Below are 21,308 nucleotides of genomic sequence, written 5' to 3' on the forward strand. Positions count from 1 at the left end.
TTGCTGATCCAAACAAACCCTACTTCCTTCAATCTGAGTTAGTTATTTGAAACTTCCTAAATGAAATAGAGGCCCTTGAATGTGACTGTATTTGAGCATTGTCTTTTAAATGAGCATCCCACCATGTTTCACTGCTCTATGAGACTTTCATGCACCGATGGTTGCAGAAAGCAACACAGCAACACATTAGACCGAAACAATCAAGCCCAGTTTAACCGATAACTTCCTGTATTTGTAAGAGGAAGACAACATCAGACCCTCTGAATCAGTCGCAGAGCGAGACCTTGCTTGCGCATGGTAATGTCAGTAGTCCTTTTGTGTGCAGTAGTGCCACCCCTCCCCCTCTCCATCTCCATCTCCCACCCAGACCCACACAGTACAATGTGTGCTCTTTGTAGGCAAGCCTGTAACTGGACGCCAGGTGGTCTGTGATTGGCTGAGACGAGGCCCCCTCTCCCCCGTCTTCTTTTTCTGGTGCATATGCATGAGATAGCAGGCTGGTGTGTGCCTGTGCAGCTGCCTGTTCCAGACAGGAAAAGAGAGGGAGAGAAACAGGAGCGAGACATTTGGGAAGGTTAGAGGAAGAGGAATAGAGAAAGGAAATCGGGTGAGGAGACAGAGGGCGACTGTGATTGGGGGGTTGTGGTAGCCATGTCCATGTTCTGTTTGTCTGGCTGGCTATGAGATCAGGCAGCCATGGCCATGTCACTGAGCGCGGACGATGAGGATTACGACTCGGACACAGCCGAACAGGTCAGTCCTCTCTCTCTCTGTTTCTCCACATACACACAAACAATTAGCTGCCTTCTCAGGTTCCCTACCTCGTAGCACCATGTCTTTTTAAACAAGGCATGTGTTTTCTCCCCCTCCTTCTGCTTTCTTCACCTTCCTCACCATCTTTCTTCTCCCTCTATGAGACTTTATTTCAGTAGTAATAAGACCGGAGGGGTTTCCTGTGCGACAGGAAAGAAAACACTGATACAACAGAGTGATCAGAGTGGTATCACCACATAGCCTCTGTCTTATTGTTTGTCTCCATTGAGCTTCAGCTATCAGTTGGGATTGGTTTGACACATTCATGCTTCCTTCAGAAAGACTAGTTTTAAGGAAAAAAACATGTTCCTATTGCTTTACCTTTGTGTTTGGATACGCTTTATACTGGTTTAGTCTCATTTGTTTTTGTTTTTTTTGGGAGAACTAAAATTTTGTAGATACTTTGTGTACTCTGACTTTCACACATGTGCAGGGTTTTTAGGGAGTTAAGGAAGTATTAAAGGAAGACTAAGCAGCAGCATGACTGGACATGTGTTGCCCTTAAGTTCCCTTCCCATGATGCACTGCTGCTTAAACTGTTTTGTAAGAAAATGGAACATAATGCTTGGTTTGTTGTTTTTAAGTGTGGACAAAATCTAGACTAGAAAACTGTTTTTCTATTGCACCCTTTTATAAGGTTAAAAATAATTAGGTCCACATAGTTCCACATTTTTGCAACAGACTGATAGCTGTATTTTGGATGCACATATGTGGATGTCACTGAACCAAGTTAGCCACATGTGCTCACCATCAACACAAATAATGTGTGCATTTCAAATCTCTTAATCCCTGTTGTGACGTATAACTAGGTCCTATGTCTTTAAAACAGTTTCTTTGGCTGTTGAAGACTGGGGGAGGGGAGGAGAAATAGGGGGCTGCTCTTGGGCCCCTGTCTGAGTTCATCTTGGGTAGTCTATAAGTCAAAAGGGTACATTTGCCAAGGCTCTTTAGACATGTGTTTGGTCTAAAAGGTGCAGCCATATTTGCACATTTTTGGAGGGAAATTTCATGGGCAAAAATGGTTTCAAACCAAGCAACTTAGTGAATCCACATGACCAACTTGAAACCTTTGCGAAATCTGCATGGGGAAATCTTTCGGCTTTATGCAAAATTCCTGATCACATTGATTCCTATTGAAATTACTAAATTTCGTCTGCGAAAACTAGCTAAACTGCGGTAAAGGTGATGGGGGGCAACTTTTTGAGCAATGTTGCTGGGCAATGTTGCCATCAATGGGCAACAGTGCCCCGGCAACATTGCTCAAAAAAGTTGCCCCTTGTATATAATCACCTTTAAAGCTTTTATACGTAGATTTGACTGATTCACATAAATTGGTACATAAATTGGTCACAATGCAGTGCATTGGTCTTCAAATATTTCTTTCTTACACAGAGCACCTCAACACAGCTCAATATGTTGTCATTGACTTGGTCCTCATATTGTGCAGCAGTGGCGGTAGTTTTCACTGGTTGCAATGAGGCCTTATGATTTATTGGGTCCTTTGACTTGTGTCATGGCAGGGGCATAATAAATGGCAAAAGATTTGATGCCCATAAACATCACAAAGTCTGTAATTATGTTTCTATTTGTCTGTACATGGGATGATGTGTGGATGATCTCATCTACCACATGAATGAGTGTTTTAGGAGAATAGCCTTTGTTTGGGATACCTTCAAGTCATGAATGAAAAGACGGGGTTGATCAAACTTCCCATCATTCTCTGCGGCAGCACATACGTTCAATAAAATACATGTGTAAAGCATCAGTAACACAACTAGACGGCATCCTTTGCATTAGTGTTAAAACGTTTCCTGTCTTTTTCAAGAAGTAGACAATCAAGAAAAGAATATGAAATTGCCCAGCGTATCCATTTTATTCCGACTTAAATCACCTGAATAGACATCACAGCGTAATTATTATTTCCAAACTCATAAATGGTAACTTCCCATGAGGGCTAAAATACGTAACCGCAACAGATGATGCATGTGGATTTTTCAGAATGGAGAATAATTATGGACTTAGTTTGGAAAAAAAACGTGTCTAGGTAAATTGCATGCTGATAGGAATAAGGAGCCTTGCGGATGTTGACCATTGTGATGCAATGATTTCTTCAAGACCCAGTAGCAGAAGAAGTTCAAAGGAATGAGGCTCCTCAGAAAGTACAGTCTGTGCTATTTATTTATTCATGTATTATGCTGGACTCACAGGTATCTGTGTACATAGATCTGAAAGACTTCATATCCATTGATGTTGTAACGTATAATGGAAGAGTAACTGGAGAACATCTGAATGAGCTGGTGTCTAATCTAGGATCAGCTTCATCAGTCCAAAAAGTTATTTGTTTGAGGTAGAGATTACATCTTAGATTCTCATACATGTGTAGCCATTGGACAGCTGATAAATACTGGCTGTGATACAGCATTCTTTTTGAAATGTCTATCTTTCATATTGGGTTCCACACTCGGACTGCAGGAATAGAGGTCACAGCTGTGAAGTATCACTCCACAGCACAAAAACACTGTTGTGCTTTATAGTAAGCATTCTTATAGTCTGCGCTCTGCAGTTCCCTGAATCTGTTATGATGAATGGTTGTGTTCTAGTTGTTTTGGTGTGAAGGGAATGATTTGCAAAGGCAGGAATACCTCTATGGCAGTATTTGCTTGTAATGTCTAAAACATCCCGTTAAGAATATAACACATTTGATCTTGATTGAATTTCAGTTTTACAATGCTACTATTTATTCCCTCAGAGGAAATATCTCAGATGAAATGCAACTGGAAACGAAATCATAAAAAAGACGTTAAACCCAATCGTCAACCCCCCCTTCTGAGCCAATTAAATGTTGAATAGAAGTATTCCTTCACTCCACCAGTCAGCAAGAACTGCTGTGTTGCCATGGTTACATTGCAGAAGGACAGACTTCCAGTACTGCACTGCAGTTTTGTGCTTGTTGTAATGTATTCATTATCTGAGCTGAGGAGGCAAGATAACGACACTGTGCAATGGAGAAAGCTGATATTAGGATCATTTTAGAGAGGAGGATGATGATGATGACACTAATATAAGACAATGTTGAGCAAGACGCTGTACCGTGTGCAAAAAAAAAATGCAAGATGATGTAATAAAGAACTATTTTTTTCTCACACAAATGCATCTCTAGCACCTAGGAAACAGTGAAAACCCATTTCCTCCTTTACAAGACCGCTTAGAAAAAACACTGCAGGAGTACTTTGCCAAATTTGTAATTGGATCGTTAATCACTTTGGATAAAAGCATCTGCTCAATGTAATGTAGATTTACTTATCTAAGAAAAAGTAAATGTCAACCTCTAATTTTTAGTATATAACATGATATATGTTATACAGGGCTACCTGGAACTATATTTTGATTTGACATTGTTGCCAGTTTCATTTCTAGATATAGCGATTGCACCATGGCTCAGTGAGATTTAGGGCTTAATGGGGGTCATATGATGCTATTTTAAAGATCATTATGTTGGGTTATTGGGTGTAATAGAATATATATATATATATATATATATATATATATATATATATATATATATGTATATATACACTTACATGTAAAAAATAATAATAATTCACATACTGTATATTATTGTAGCTCCTCTATGCCCCATCTTTCTAAAACGCATTGATTTCCTCCTTCCAAAACCCGTAGTGTGCTATGATTGGCCAGCTGACCCAGTGTGGTGTGATTGGCCGAACACCTCAAGTGTCGGAAATGTCAGGGCCCTTACTATAATCGCAAGCTTCAGCCTACAAAGCTATTATAAAGAGTTAATAATGTTGTCATTTTTACCATATTCTCCAGTCGGATTCTGAAAATGCAGATGACCATGCCGGATATTTGGGTTGTCGTATGTATTTGGGTTGTCGGTGTGATATGGCCTGTTGATATAAAAACTGCTTTGTCTTTAGATTTATTTTTATTTGATCCAAATCTCAAAATTGTCCTATGGTGTGACTGTCTCAAGCCTGATATTTTAGTAAATTATATTAATTATTTTCATCCATATATTTCTTAAAGCAAAGGAACTTGATACATTTTGTCACTGAAAACCATGTCCTCTGGTGTGACACCATATCCTGATTTTAAATCGGGCAATTCCACTAATAAGTTTAATTAGCTGAAGGACCCTATTCAAGGTCATGTTACTGTGAAGCCCATGACGTGCAGTTTGTGCACATGGTAAGATTTTGTTTAAAATTTCTTTTTTGGAACCATTTCTGTTGCCCTTTGGTGCGACACCCCTATATTCTTAATTATTTCTGTCAAAATATAGGACACTTCACATTTCAGTAAAAATGTTCAAAAAACAGTGAAAAAAGTTAGTGACCCCATATATTTTCTCAAACATCAGCCTACATTACAATATGTTTTTTTTGTTTTTTTTTCAAAAGTAGTGTTCTACAAAAAAAATATTTTTTTACTGCTTCTTTGTCAATTACCCATTTGCAGTACACAAGCCAGGGTTCAGCTGAACGTGTGAAAGTGCAGCTTCCGCTCCGCTTGAGCGGCCAGTGTGAAACAGGACACGTAATGCATGTTTGTCATCTTTTCTCCACAAGTTATAAGCGAACAACAGAAGACACAATGTTTGTAAACACAAACAAACAATATGCATTACACTACACTGCACAAAACTCTGCATTTGAACAGTCAATAACAAATACTTTAACAAATAATAAAGGGCTCTGATACAGAAGAACCAGATTGCCCTAGCAAATTTGGAATTACCCCATTTTTTAGAAATAGCCTTTGTGCTCATCCGGCCTTGATCTCTTTCAGGTTCAGGAAACTGTCCTTTGTAAAAAAAAAAAAAAAAAAAAAAAGGCTGCACACAAACAAACATTTGGGTTATACTGTTCCGGAACAGTGTTTTAAATAAATCTTAACCACTTATTCCTAATTGCGTCAACTTTCGGAAGACCAAATAATGTGTAGCTTCGCCACAAAATGGCGGCAACAACACTACAGGCACTTTGCATGGTACGGCCCGGTACGGCTCAGTTTTCGGGGGGTTTGGAAGAGCAAATTGAGCCGAAGACATGTCTTCTTTCTTTGTGTATGCATTTGGGCGGCATTATGCAAATATTTCTACCTATAAGTCCTGAACTTTGCTTTCTGTATTTGCAACTAGGCAACATTTTTGAATATTATTATGCCTCCAAAGTAATAGTGCATGCACATGGTCTGCTGCTTATTACTACATTAGAGAGCCATCACAGTGATCCAAATAACAGAGCAGGATAATTATGTTTTTTAAATAGGTTATATTCCTATAGCTGAGCTGAATATCCAATTCAAAAGAGGTGCACAGTCGAGTATGAAATCTCAAGGGTGGAAAAATAAAGGATATGAACATAGATCATTTTAAAGCATAGCGCATAGTGCAGTAGATTCACACAGGAATGGTGAGTGGGTAAAACGGTCAATAAGAGGGACTGGAAAGAGCTTTGAATTAATGGAGAGCTGTATAATATGCAGAATGAAGTCATTACAGAAGAGCACCTGTGATACTCAATAATTAATTTCTACCAGTGAGCTGAACCAGGTGCCTGTGCCATTTCGTTTTTTGCCAAGGAAATGGTATAAAGGAGACCATGCAGGCTGCAATTTTTCTAGTTTTATTAGCAACATTAAACCAACAGCCAGCTTAGCCTATTCGCATCCAACAATACAGCAATTCTGAACCAAAAAGGAGCATTTCACTCCTGTTCCCAGATGTCTAGTACACATAAAACAGCATGTTTGAAATGCAAATGTAAAATAATTCAGTAAATAAAATAAAAAAATCATCAAAATTGCCAGATTGTACTTTTAAAAGCATGTAGGAGGGCCTCACATTAGCCTTTGGACTGGAGCTGGACTATATTTAGTGTTTGTCTTCTACATGGCAGTGACTTTTTTTTCTCACTTCAGTGTTTAATTTTCATTCTTTCTCTTTTTTCGTCAGCAACGGCTACCCAACAGACCCAAGCCTAAAATGGCTGCATCAACAGCAACAACCCCGGCTGCAACCACTTCTTCATCCACTGCTACAGCGGTCAAGCTGCCATCCAACCGAACCTCCTCTGGAGCCCGCCGCAGGCGCACACGATGCCGGAAGTGCGAGGCATGTGTGCGGACGGAATGTGGAGAGTGTCACTTCTGTAAGGACATGAAGAAGTTTGGAGGACCTGGTCGAATGAAACAGTCTTGCATTATGAGACAGTGTATAGCGGTAAGAAACTCAAGATGACACTGAGATGATTCATGAACCAATGTGATGCAATAAATCACAACCCCATTTCAGATTTTCTTTACTTGCGAAACATCCAATTTTAGACCCAAAATAAATTATTTTTGAATCTGAATATCAGAAAATGTAGGGACAGTCTTTGTGAGGTACTTTAGCCAGACCTCAGGGATTTTTATCTTAGGGTGTGTTCACACTTGGTATTTTTGGTTCAGTTAAAACTAACTCTGATGCGATTGCTCTGTTAGTGTGGTTCATTTGAATAGGTGTGAATGCTGCCATATATATCCTGGTGTGCACCAAACAAGCAGAACGAGATCGCTGAAAAGATGGGTCTCAGTCCATGTCTAAACGAACTCTGGTGGGGTTCGAATGATACATGAACCTAACATGGACCAAAGACATGTAAATTAAACAAAATAGGAAGATAAGACCCTAAAAGGACAGAATGCTCAAGCATATCTGTTTTTTTCCATCATATATTGCCTATCACAGTTTGGTACAGGCATCAGAACCCGTCTTCTCGCAGTAGATTTGTGTGTGTGACGGAGGGATTACTGCCATTGTTTTGGCTCCTTTACACATTTTAAATGCTCTTCATGAGTCCTCAGCTGATCAAAATACCATTATATGCAGACTATGCACATACAACGAGCTCATTTAGCCCAGCACACAGCATTGTTTTGACAGTTCTGTCTCAAAATAGGCAATACGTCATAAAACCCAACCAATCAGGTTGAGAACGTATCTCTTTGCCTTTAGGTTCAGTGAACATCTGAATGCTAAGTGGACCGGAACTAAATTGTTTTTTTTGGTCCAAACCAAAATACAAGTGTGAACTCAGTAATCTTATTCTTTAATAATGAATTTTTCAATAGTAAATCTTAATCTCATTGAAATGAAGGAATTGAAATTCCTTCGGATTTCACCTTCACCACCGCAAATGTATGAGGAATAACATTTAGATGTATTGAAGGCGATGTATCAATACAGACATTTAATCATTTATCAAACTGAGATCCAGAAGATATGGCCAAACTGTACAACCAAAGGTAAGGTAACGGTAATTCAGTTGAATAGCCAGTTTAATTTTATCACCCATCACTTTAAAATGTGTTTATCCAAATAGGAGTGTGCTATTTTATTATTTTCATGTTTAACATATTTTAAAACATGTTGATATTGTGGATGTTAATGTGTTGGCATGTGGTTCCACAGCCTGTGTTGCCGCACACAGCAGTGTGTGTGGTGTGTGGTGAAGCCGGCAAAGAAGACACACTTGATGATGAAGATGAAAAATTTAACGCCATGCTCATGGAGTGCTCCATCTGCAACGAGATTGTCCACCCAAACTGCCTCAAGGTCAGACTGACTAAACCCTAACCTAACCACTGACTTAAAGGGACAGTTCACCCAAAAATAAAAATTCTGTCATAATTTACTCACCCTCAAGTTGTTCCAAACCTGCATGGGTGTCTTTGTTCTGCTAACACAAAAGAAGATATTTGGAAGAATGTTCATAACCAAGCAGATAAAGCAACAATTGACTACCAGAGTATTTTCCCCCCTACTATGGTAGTTAATTGTTGCTCTATCTGCTTGGTTACAAACATTCTTCCAAATACCTTCTTTTGTGTTTAGCAGAACAATGAAACTCATACAGGCTTGGAACAACTTGAGGGTGAGTAAATTATGACAGAATTGTCATTTTTGGGGGAACTATCGCTTTAAGATAAATTCTGAAGTAAAAGGAAAGCTGTATATACTGTGCTCTTTTTTTGTTTTGTGTGGGCACAAAAGGAAGGAAGAGATGAAGTGCATGTTAGTGGGTGGTTCTGTTTTTAACACCCTTTAGTTCCCCTTTTGTGTGTGGGGGTGTAATGTATTCACATTACTTGGCAAGAGTGTTTCTTCATAAATGCTCTTAGACATTTCTTCTGCTATTAATTTGATTTGTTTTGCCTAAACAGGTGAAGGATGCAGCCGGGGTAGTAAATGATGAGCTTCCTAACTGCTGGGAATGTCCAAAATGCAATTATGCTGGGAAAACTGGAAAAGTGAGTATTTGGGGAACAGCAGTATAGTGGTTTGGGTAGAATACAACAAAGATGAAGAAAGTATTTGAGTGTTAATTATAGTCCTTTTGTTATCAAATGGACACATTTATGTGGTATACAGTTAAGCAGTGATTGTGTTTTTATAAGTTTTTTTAATTAATTTCATACTTTTTTAAAATATTGTGTTGCCTCACACATTTAGTTCCTGTTTTCGTTTCTTACAAAAAGCATTAAAGAGTTAGTTTACCCAAAAATAAAAATTCTGTCATTAATTCCTCACCCTCATGTCGTTTGACACCCGTAAAACCTCCGTTAGAGGTTAGATCGGGCTCAAAAAATCTAGCCCGACCCTACCCGAGCCCGTGCACGTTGTGTCCGAGCCCGGCCCGGCCCGGCCCGACACATTAACTGTAATTATGAGCCCTAGCCCGATTTAAACCCGACCATTTTTTTAAAAATACGTGGGCGTTCTGATGAGAGCGAGCCTGTAATGAGCAAAGCGCAGCGAAGCGGACTGGTGAGACTCATGTTAAAACTAACATTGATGAACTTAAATAAGTTGATAACATCGCTGTTTTCTCCACAGCGACTGTACTGCCAAATCAAATTTTGTTGCAATATTTTCCTGTTTAACACTTTGAAGCTGCTTTGAAACAATCGTCATTGTAAAAGCGCTATATAAATAAATTGACTTAATAAATGCGAAATGCTCAATAATCCGCAGGCTCGCACTCATGAACTGCTCACCGGTAAACTGATGTTTGCTCAAATCCAGCTCAGACAATTATCTGTAGCTTACTTTGTTGTAGCCATTAAATGTGTTTTTTCTTCATATTTATGTTTAAATATTATCATATTATTTTTACATTGCATCTGATTATGATAAGTGAAAAGATGCGGGTCAGAAATGATTTTGGTGGTTATATTTAGTTTAATATTAAGTTTTGTTTTGTAGAAAGCATTTCTTTCGTTTTGTTTAAATTGTATCTTAATTTAAAAAAAAAAGGTTTCTTAGGCCAATTGCCTGGATTTAATAAATAAAAAGCAAATAGCAGACTATAACCGTGACATGAAGTCGTGGGAGTGATCGCTTTCATTGCTCATGAACTGAAGCGCGCGTCTCATAAATAAACCGAAACTCAGCAGGCTACTTTCCTCACAGACATGAGAAATTTGCATATAGAAATCTTGAAATGTCCACTTTTAAACGAAACGATTCGAAGATATTTAATTAAGCGAAGTGCAGTGTTCACGCGAGCAGCTCTTGACACAGAGCGTTTCTGTTCAGAATGCTGCGCTTCATCACTGCACGAGCTGTGACTTTAACGCACATTTTTAGACTAATCCTGACTTGTGCAACTTTGTAGCCTACACATTTGTTTCTTAGTTGTTGTATTAGTTCTTACTTTGCTAAAAAAATATATAGAATTTCTGATTATAGCATAGGTTTCTGCCCACCCAATTAGACTAGTAAAGTAGTCTAATGATTAAAAAAACACAAACGCTTGATCAAGGCCTACCCGGCCCAAGGATAGTGCCGGGAAATCTCGGCCCGGCCCCCAGGTCGGTTCGGGTCAGGTTCGGGCTCGGGCTCAGGCAGAGAATCTCAACTCTAACCTCCGTTCATCTTCGGAACACAAATGAAGATATTTTGTTGAAATCTGATGGCTCAGACAGGCCTTCATTGACACCAATGTCATTTCCTCTCTCAAGACCCATAAAGGGCACCAAAGACTTTGTTACAAAGTCCATCTCTACAGTGTTCTACAATAATTTTATGAAGTGATGAGAATAGTTTTTGCGCGCAACAAACCCCACTAAATAACGAATTATATATTGATGGCCGATTTCAAAACACTGCTTCCTGAGGCTTCGGAGCATTATGAATCAGTGTATCGAATCAGCTGTTCAGATTGCCAAAGTCATGTGATTTCAGCAGTTTGCCGGTGTGACACATGATCCGAATCATGATACATTGATTCATAAAGTTTCAAAGCTTCAGGAAGCGGTGTTTTGAAAACGGCTATCACTATTTAAGTTTTGTTTTTTTGTTTTTTGTTTCGCACAAAAACTATTCTTGTCACTTCATAAAATGACTAAAACCACTGTAGTGAGATGGACTTTTTAACGACGTCTTTAGTACCTTTTATGTTGCGTGACGTGGTCATACTCAATTCTAGTAAAATTATGAGTCTGATTCTGCTCCATTGGGCTGTGATTATGGGGCATGTTCCAACCGAACCAGGAAAGACATCAATTGGATAGACCTACAACCAATCAGAGCAACGAAGCGATGCATAAAGTTAGTTGTCAAATGTCAATAGAATGCAACTGCAATGTAAGTCTGCTGTTTTCCCGCGGGTTGTTTTCCATGTCTGCGGTTTGAAGCAACCTCAATTATGTGATATATAGACCCAGGAATGCGAATTTTAGCAGGACCTTGCCAAAATAACACACATTTTACCCCCTAAACGATATTTTTTCCCAAAGAAACCCCCCCCCCCCCAACCCTGTTTGCACGCACACTGTAAGTAACGTTAGAAGAAAAAGATGAGTGTAAACGATCTTTGCCGGTGTTGTGAAAAAAAGAATGTAAGGATACACAGAGTACTTACCAACATGATCATAATTTCTGAGAGAAATAGTGAAGGTGAATGAATATACGAACAAGTTCTCCATTTGATGACGTTACATTATGGTTTATCATCTGTCTATCATCGTCTAAAGGCCGCCCTGACAATTTCTTGCTACCTTTTATGGGTCTTGAGAGAGGAAATTACATTGGTGTCAATGGAGGCCTTTCTGAGGCATAGGATTTCAGCAAAAATATCTTGTGCCGACGATGAATGGAGGTCTTACGGGTCTGGCACGGCATGAGGATGAGGAATTAGTGACAGAATTTTAATTTTTTGGTGAACTAACCCTTTAAGGAACCCGTGTTTCTCACTCAGAATGACAAGAAGGCCATAAGCAAACTGTCAAACCAGATGCAAATAAAATACAAATAGTCATGTTATGATAATTATAATTCCGTTAAGCAACTGACTGTCAAGCTCTTTCTCTTAAAATAAACTCAGAAATGTTTTAGCAATTAAATAGGTATAATTGGTATAAATAATGTTATACCAATTCATGCTTGTTGACCAGTCCATAACATTCAAAAGGTATAAAGTTGTCTTTTGTATTTTCTTGCCACTCTTTGGCCTGCAAGCAAAAACGGGGCCCAGGGTTTAAGTACGCATCCAACCTGCCAGGGTCCCTGTTGAGGGAGCAAAAAGTAGGACGTGACGGTAGGGAGGAAGGGGAACAGACATCAACAGGTGCGCCATCCATTAAGAGGAAGAGTGAGAGGGAGGAAACTCCCAGACTGAAGACTGAAGATCTGCCCTCGCGCCTACCCCCACTCTTGACCCCCAGTGGCCTGCCAAGGCCACGATCGGAAGTGCCCAACTTCTTGAGGAAGAAGAGGAAGTTATTTGATGATGATGAAGAGGAAGAGGAGGCTAGTGCTAAAAAGAAGGTAACATTTACACAGACAACCATTATTTGCATAAACATATCTCCTGTATGTTTTCATTTATTAACGTTGTTGACATAATTTTTAGCCCAAGAAACCCTGGAGGCCTGAAGAGACTTTGATTCCCAAACTCTCTCACATGAAGACAGAAGAGGACGAAGACAACTCTGATGAGGAGGAAGAGAGGCAGGAGAAGCGAGAACCGCCTCGCCGTTCATTTAAGAAAGACTACAGCACAGTGAGAAAAGAGGAAGAGCATGAAGAAGAGAGACGGGAGGAGAGAGATTCACCTTTCAGGTCCCTAAAGGAGTTTAACATCCTAAGGAAAGAAGAAGGCCAAGAAGAAGAAAAAGAGGAAGATGATGAGGAAGAGGAGGAGGAGAATAATGGCAAACGAGGCAGGGACAGCAGCCCTGTACTGAAGAATCATTCTTTAGCGCTTGAGAGTGACGCGTCACGGTGCAGCTCCCCAAGGGCAGGGCCGAGCAGCGAAGGCAGTGAGACGCAAGAAAAGGCACCACGCGCTCGGGCGAGGCGACACCGGCGTAAACCCCCTAACCGCCAGCTCAGCGCAGAACTCAGCAAGCAGCTTAACATGGAGATCCGTCGCACAGAGCATTCACTGGCCAATGAGAACCAGCAGCCCCTCAAGAGTGAACCCGAGGACAGCGAGAACGAGGAACCAAAGAGAGGCTTACGGAACGGGACTACAGGGAACGGAGGAGGAGGCGGAGGAGTAGAAAGGGGAGCAGGCGGAGAGGGAGGAGGGGAGCGGCCACACTTACGAGCAAGGGAGATGAATGGGACATCTTGGGAGCTGCGCCACTTCTACCCTCCTCAGATCACCCCACTTGGCTTGAACCGCAGTTCACCTACAGTCAGACCACTTCCTGCACGTTCCCCTCCCAAGTGTGTTCAGATGGAGCGGCATGTGATCCGGCCACCTCCAATTTGCCCCCCACCTGATAGGCTACCACAAGCTGATGGGCGTAATCACATAGCTCCCAGAGAAGCATGGTTGGCTATCTTCAGTCACTTGAGCCATCGTGAACTTTGCGTGTGCATGCGCGTGTGCCGGACGTGGAATCGCTGGTAAGAAAGACTTAAAGGCTGGTTTACACTTTAAACTTGGGACTTATCTCTGGAGCTTGTCCAAATGCCACCCTCAACTCTTTCGGCCCTTTTCAATTAGTTTACACTTTGGTGACATAATGTTGCAAGGACTGTTGAGTAGTACAGTGTTTCCCAACTCTGTTTCATTATCAAACTCTCCCTATTTAAACACACATTTGTAACTCATTAGCTTATTAATAGGGACTCCAAAGCTGCATTTCCACCGCAGGAACTTTCCCCAGGAACTAGGATCTTTGGGGTGGTACTCGGTGTGTTTTGACCACAGGAACTAGGGTCTAAATAAAGTTCCGGGTAAATATTTCCCCCTCCAAACAGCCCTGCTAGCGAGGTAGTACTTTTTCAAAGTTCAGGAACTTTCAAGGGTGGGTCTTCTAGGGTGGTGCTGAACATGCTTATTGGTTGAGCTCACTCAGCATTTTATTTCAACCGGCGTTTTTAAAAGTCTTCTGTCTGATGGCACGCGTTCATCTCGGCCATCTCATGGTCAATGTCTGTAATAGATAATTACATAAATCAATGGGGTATCAATGACCAATTGTTCCAGGTAATTTAGGTGGAAACGGGGCTCAAGACATGAAATGTATGGATCACATAAGGAAACATCCAAAATATGCACTGTTGTTGTGCCTCCAGGAACAGGGTTGAGAAATATTGGGATAGTATAATGCCATTTTCACTATGAACTGAAAAATTGGATACCCTACAGCAGGGGTGTCCATTATTTCTTGGAAATGGTCACATTCCTGCAGAGTTGAGCTTGGACCATATTTAAACACACCTTAACCAGCTACTCTAGGCATTCAGGACTCTAGGCAAAACGTCCTGTTTGAAGCAGACAGAAACTAAACTCTGCAGGACATTGGCCCTCCAGCAGCAGGATTGTACACCCCTGCCTATAGTCTCGTGGACTTAACAAACATGCGCAAGTAAAGGCCATGAGAATGGAAGTGCCATTTTGAGACAGGTCCTATGTATTATTATTATTATTATTATTATTATTATTATTATTATTATTATTATTACAATGACATTTTTTATAGTTGGTCACTATTAAGGTTGTGGATTTGTGGTTTTAATTAACATCTTTTTATTTATCTGTTTAGGTGTTGTGACAAGAGATTGTGGACTTGTATCGATTTGAAGCGTTGTAAGTCCATCACCCCACTCATGCTGAGTGGAATAATTCGCAGACAGCCCATCACTTTGGACTTGAGCTGGACCAACATCTCCAAGAAGCAATTAAGCTGGCTTATTAACCGATTACCAGGTCAGTGTTCATGTGAGCAAGGATGTAGATCCATGTCATCCAAATCTGTGTTGGTATCACTAAATGCCTATGTGTTTGGATGCAGGACTGAGGGTTCTCCTCCTATCGGGCTGTTCATGGGTGGCCGTTTCGGCTCTCTGCACATCCAGCTGTCCTCTACTGCGTACTCTAGATCTGCAGTGGGTGGAGGGGCTCAAAGACCCCCAGATGAGAGACTTACTATCCCCTCCGACTGACAACAGACCAGGTATTGTAACAACATTTCGGATCAATATGTGCTGGGGGTGTAAAGGTACACAGAAGTCACAGTTTGGTACACACTTCAGTTTTGGGGTCACGGTTTGGTACGAGTTTGGTACAACAGGAAAAAGCAATAAATCACAGCTAGGTTCTTTTTTGTCTATTTTGAAAACACAGTTACCACCGAATGGCATTTAGTCCCCCCTGAGGTAGTTGGTACAGCATAGCCTCTTTTAGTGTATGAAGCGCTAAGCAGTAAACAGAATGCCCTCTTGCATAGGTCAACTTGTTTTGTAGGGCTGATACAAAAAAAAAGGTATTTGTTCACAATCAGCTGCAAAACTATCCTCTTTGTGATGTTAGTGGAGCGCCATCACAAACATTAATTGAACCTCAGCATATAATAGGCTACTAGAAAGCATGTGTGCCATCTGAACTCATTTTGGATTGGTGCATGGACCGTCTCTCGTTTTCCTTTTCCATTGCATTACTGTGCACGCCCTCTTCTGGACTGGAGTGTGGATCGCCTGTAACTGACTATAGCTTAATTCCTAAATCGCCCCCTATACCCTTAAATAGGGTACTATTTGAGGTGACAGCAAATTGTAGTGGTGTCCGAAACCATAGTGGATTTTAATGAGTGCATTAATTTAATCCCACATTGCACCGCAATACCGAGTGTACAGCCAATGTAAACACAACGGCTATCCGAATTCACTCACTTGTTTTCATTCACTCCTTTAAGTGAACTATTAGTGGATTAAAGTACAAAATAGTGATGGAGGGTTTAGGGGGTGATTTCAGATTCAGCCTTTCTTCGTCCTCTGACTGCACTGAACCCTGAGGGTTTGGGACGGATACATGTACCGTAATATTTGCATATCCAAGACTCAGAATCAAATACATGCAACACAATTCACATTAATATTCTTTTTCTAACAGGTCAGATGGACACACGCAGCAAACTACGGAATGTTACTGACATGCGTCTGGCTGGTTTGGACGTCACGGACAGCTCTCTGCGTCTCATAATTAAAAATATGCCTCTACTCTCCCGTCTGGACTTGAGTTACTGCAACCATATCAATGACCAGTCAGTAAACCTGCTTACTGCTGCAGGGACCACCACCAGAGACTCCCTAACCGATGTCAACCTTTCTGGTAATTGCACTGTTTAAATATTCAGTCACAAATTCCATTTCTACAACAAATGCTTTCAAACTGTTAATATTCCCCACAAGTTAATATCCCTTTTTCACCAACATAGTGCTGGTGCCAGAGGCTAATCTTGAACTGTTGTTTCCACCAAAGATAAATGGGCTCCTTATTGTTCCCTTAAGGCTAATTCACACTGCTCCAATGCCAGCAGATTGTTTATTGTGTTTGATCGGATCAGTGTGTTACTCCTGTTGGTGTCCATTGCGTTTCGTCTGCGTATTTTTTTAAACAGTTGTACATGTTTAATCTGTTTGTCAGTCATGGAATGTCTTAGCAGTGATGTAATCTGATGATTTTTGCATTGGTTGGAATCTGGTGTCTGCAGTGTGAACTAGCCTCTAAACCTGGTCTTGAACCAAATTCATTAGCAGCCAGCAGGCCAGCAAATGCCATCATCACTTAAAGTTTCCAGAACATCAACTCAGTCTGGCTACACTGACGCAAAGAAAATGCTCTCATTTTAATCTGTGAAACCTGTGGGCAGGTTACGTCATTTGGCTCATAAATTGGAACTGTGGGCATGTTTAGAGTGAGATCCTGTGTTTCATGTTTAGAGTGATGATTGTAAACTAATGAAGACGAAGTGAGAGCTGTGTGCTCAGGCACTGCCGTTCTCAGTGCAGTCAAAATAAAAGTCCAACGCGCCGTCAAAATAAATTTCACAACAACTAGTGCAGCTTACGTCACTTTAGAGTTCCTACTTCCAGTGTGTATGCAACCAGGTAAACGGCCATAGGGAAACTTTTAGTTCTCAAGAAACCACCTTGGTGGTTAGTTCCTAAAATTTAAGCCCCGTTTCCACCGAAATTACCCAGAACAATTTAGGATTCAATTTGGGACTGCGTGCGACTTTACAGTTCTCACTGGATTTCGTCCTCCGCATATAAGCTTAATAAAGCCTTAACCTCAACGTCTGTCCATCGGGTGTATTTTTTAAACTTCATTGTTAATGTTGATTCGAATAGCAAACAATTCTTACTGCACGCACTGCAACAGACTTTTAGGTTGAAATAAAATGCTGCGTGAACTCAACCAATCAGCGTTTTCAGCGTCCAAGTCCCACCCCCGAATCTTCTTTTAAGGTAGAACTTTGACAAAGTACTACCTCGTGAGCAGTTTTTACCCAGAACATAATTTAGACCCTGGTTCCTGTGGTCGAAAAACACACGAGTACCACCCAAGCGGCAACCCCCCGCAGTCTCTCTTAAAGCCAATACGGAAGTAATTTAAACTAATTTAAAGCAATTCCTCGACTGGCCACTAGGGCTTCAGAAGGAAAGCAGAATCTCATTGAGCGCCAGGTTAAAATTTCCAACTTTACCGCAATTTTTTTTACCAAAGTTTTTTAGCTTTTAGTGTGACTGTGTTAGCCTTAAAGTTATGAATAAGCTGGTATGTTCCAAAACAATGATAAAATTTGCATTTAGGAGATATAAGCATTCAAAATTAACAGTCTCTCACTTCCGTTAAAATGAACCTCAGATGTTGATGACATCATCGCAGACTTCACCTTATCGTCAAATCTTCTGTCCAATCAAAATGCCCTTTAGAATCTAAAGCCCGCCCCCTACGCTGCTGAAGCTGCGGCTGAAATCGGTCAGTTGTTAACACACATTTACTAATTCCTACATGGTGAAAGGCACATAGCACACTATATATGTGATAGGAAACGATTCAGTGTAAATATGCTTTTATTTGAGGCGAATGAAGTCTGTTTTCACATTAGTTTCACGCACCACGGCAGCAGACACACACCAACGGCTCTGGTCTAAATTTAGACTACAGACACGAGAGCAGCGCGGTTCAAATGTACGTGTCCGTGCAGACAACAAACATATCGGACCCATTTTAATTCTGTACAGAATGCTGCATTTTAAAGCGATATGGAGGAGATTATGATGATATGGTGTTAGAGGAAACTGGCTTCACCAAACAGAAAGGTCCTCTCTAGTCAAACTATATATTAACGAAACACTATTGGCTGTTTCAAAAAAGGGGAGGAGCTGCTAACAGCAAGAGCCGTTTCAGGGGAAATTACGTCAACACATTGAATAATGCAGGGCGTTCCAAAGCACTTCAGTGGGCCTTTAAAGGTCTGCATAATTAAGGCCGGGGACACACTGCAAGCGTGCCGTGAGCGTCTCTGCTACGTGCCGTGTCCGTTTTTATTTCGGCTCCCATGTTAACCAGTTAGAGCTTGCATACTGCCTGCGTCACACGCGTGGCTCACGAGCGTTCCAAGCCGCACGGAAAACGCGTGCATGCTTCAAATAGAAGTGACGCATATTTTTCACGCGACACGCGAGCGTGTTGGAAGCGTTTCCAGGCAAAATAGAATAGGAAATGCGGTTTTTATGTCATTTTGACATGAATACATATTAATAAATGACATTTTCATGTTTGTAGGTTAACATAAATGCAGATAGGCCTAATTGTAATAATAAAAAACAACATAATTATCGATTTTGAAATATTAAACCTGTCAATACAGAACTAAATATTCTGTAGCCTTTAACATGAAGTATAGGGCTTCCCTGTACATTAATAGCAGCAGGCACAGCGCCACGTCAGACACGCTTCAGGTGTGTAAAGACAGAGAAAACGTCAGGCAGCTGCCCTGTGGATGACACGCTACAGAAACGCCACTCTTGCAGTGTGTCCCCGGCCTAAGGGTGTGCCCACATGTGACGTCACAGACACTACGTCCATATTTTTGTATACAATCTATGATACCACCCCAAAGTCTCTAGTTTCTGGGGAAAGTTCCTGCATTGCGAAAGCCCCTATTGGTATACTTAGGACCAGTGGTATACCTGGCTGGGACTAACAAATAGTTTTAAAAAATGTTGGGTTCACTGAGTCTAATGCTGTAAAACTGTTAATTCCCGCTCCCTGATTACTGATCTCTTCTTTCTGAATTCTCTCTTTAGTGTGTAACAGGGTCACTGATCAGTCACTGAGTTACTTCAAACGCTGCGGAAGCATCTGCCGCATTGACCTGCGATTCTGCAAGCAGGTGAGCCGACAGGCATGCGAGCGCTTCATTGCTGAGATGTCGGTCATCGTCCCCTTCAAACTGCAAGAGGATAAACTGCTCCAAAAATTACACAGCACCCCCTAGTGTCTGGGAGGACCTGAACACCAGTCTAAAATGATACCATGTATCAGGTGCACTCATGTGTTTGGACTAAAAACTGGAATCGCACATTTAAAAAGAAAAAATCAAAGCACTGCAACGTATGTGGACAAAGCGTTCTGTCATCTTTCAAATTGGAGATGATGAGCAGACATGTTGTACTTAAAGGCACATAATTCTGCTCCTATTCTGAATGGTGTATTCTGATGATGGACTTTATTCTTCAAATTCTGTTAATCTTTAAGAGGAGATTTATGTGCTATTACCAGGAGATTGTATTTAAATGGTGGTGTAGTAGAAAGCAGAGGAAGCAATGGGTGTATATACACACACACACACACACACACTCACGACATCCACATACTCAATGGATACTACGAACACTTAACCTATGAGGGAGTAAGCATGATTGTACATTATTCAAAACCCTCCAAACTGTTTTTTTTTTTGTACAAAAAGATGTATCAGTTCAGATTTCTGTGCTATATTTGGTTCAGTCCTGGATATACTATGTATTGGTCTTTATTTTGTTTTTAATATAATGGAATTTTTAAATATCTCTGTCCATTTTATGTAATCAGTACTGGAATGCTCCAGTCTGATCAACATTTTTTAGTCATGAGTTTTGACTGCTTTGAATTTCAAGTACTTGCTGTTCTTATCTCAAACAGGTATAGAAGTGAAATTTGTTATAAGGTCTATTTATAAACCAGTGCCATATTCCATCTGTGTTGTTTTACACAGTTTTAACAGGCAAGCCTTCAGCTATCAGTAGCCTAATTGTCATAGCTATGCCTGTGTAGAGCACAGTTCTACAAGTGTTAACCCAAACAAATTGCTGATTATTTAATCTTGTTTGCTCAGTAATTTGTTTTGTTCAACACAATCAGGTAGTTCTGCATTTTTTCCCCATGAGCTCAAAAAAGACTTTGCTGAACGTCCATGCAGTATTTGTCTATAAAAGTCATCATGTGCTTTTTATTCCTTCCAGTGATTATTATTGTGAAACGGTAACTGTTATGATGACAGATGATTTTAATGGTGTGTGTTATTGTGAGTTTTGTCTCAGGATGATTACTGTCAGAAAGAGGGAGTTTGCCATTTGATCTAAGCCACCATACTTGTACCACTATAAATTAAGGCATTGTTCGCCATCTAAAACATTCTAATGTACATTCGGCTATTTATATTTGTATGTAATTAAAAAAATACTGTGAGACATTTGAAAATGGAAGTTCTTTTCTAAACCACCCAAAAACAAATGTAAATGTGCCTGTATTAGGCAACTTTAAAGCTGCAGTCTGTAAGTTTTACCTCTTTGTTGCCATCTCTGTTTGAACTCTGAAATTGCAGTAATTTGCGGCGTTATCTTCTATATGTGGGTTGTGCGTCAGCAGGGCTCATCAGCAAGGAAGAAGCTAATCAGGTGTATGTGTGGGTTGTCTATCAATGCACCAAATGTCAACGATGATTGAACTTTCTGAATTGCAAACCGCCATCAAAATGACAAGTTTAATTACATTTCAGGTGCTGTAAGAAGAGGCCACAAATGATCCGCCACCTGCAGCATCCACACACGCGATAACTCCTACTAGCCCTCCATTATGTATAAAGACGTGATGTAATGACGCAAAGACGAACGGCAGAAGCTTGTATTTCCTGCG

At 40.6% G+C, this 21,308-nt stretch overlaps 1 protein-coding gene across 2 annotated transcripts; it reads left to right on the top strand.

Moving 5' to 3' along the window:
* Positions 1–396: 396 nt before the first annotated feature.
* On the top strand, positions 397–20,863 carry kdm2ba (lysine (K)-specific demethylase 2Ba). 2 transcript variants are annotated; one of them, XM_067413346.1, is made up of 10 exons: positions 397–753; positions 6,794–7,060; positions 8,294–8,437; positions 9,046–9,132; positions 12,335–12,652; positions 12,738–13,741; positions 14,887–15,050; positions 15,136–15,297; positions 16,233–16,451; positions 19,439–20,863. In XM_067413346.1, the coding sequence occupies exons 1-10, from the start codon at positions 697–699 to the stop codon at positions 19,627–19,629; spliced, it is 2,613 nt and encodes an 870-aa protein (XP_067269447.1). In that variant the 5' UTR covers positions 397–696; the 3' UTR covers positions 19,630–20,863. The 2 variants fall into 2 exon arrangements, with proteins under 2 accessions (XP_067269447.1, XP_067269448.1); XM_067413347.1 differs by having other exon boundaries at positions 445–753; positions 12,344–12,652.
* Positions 20,864–21,308: the final 445 nt, after the last annotated feature.

This window comes from Pseudorasbora parva, chromosome 13 (assembly GCF_024679245.1).
Source record: "Pseudorasbora parva isolate DD20220531a chromosome 13, ASM2467924v1, whole genome shotgun sequence".
Classification (NCBI taxonomy): Eukaryota; Metazoa; Chordata; class Actinopteri; order Cypriniformes; family Gobionidae; genus Pseudorasbora; species Pseudorasbora parva.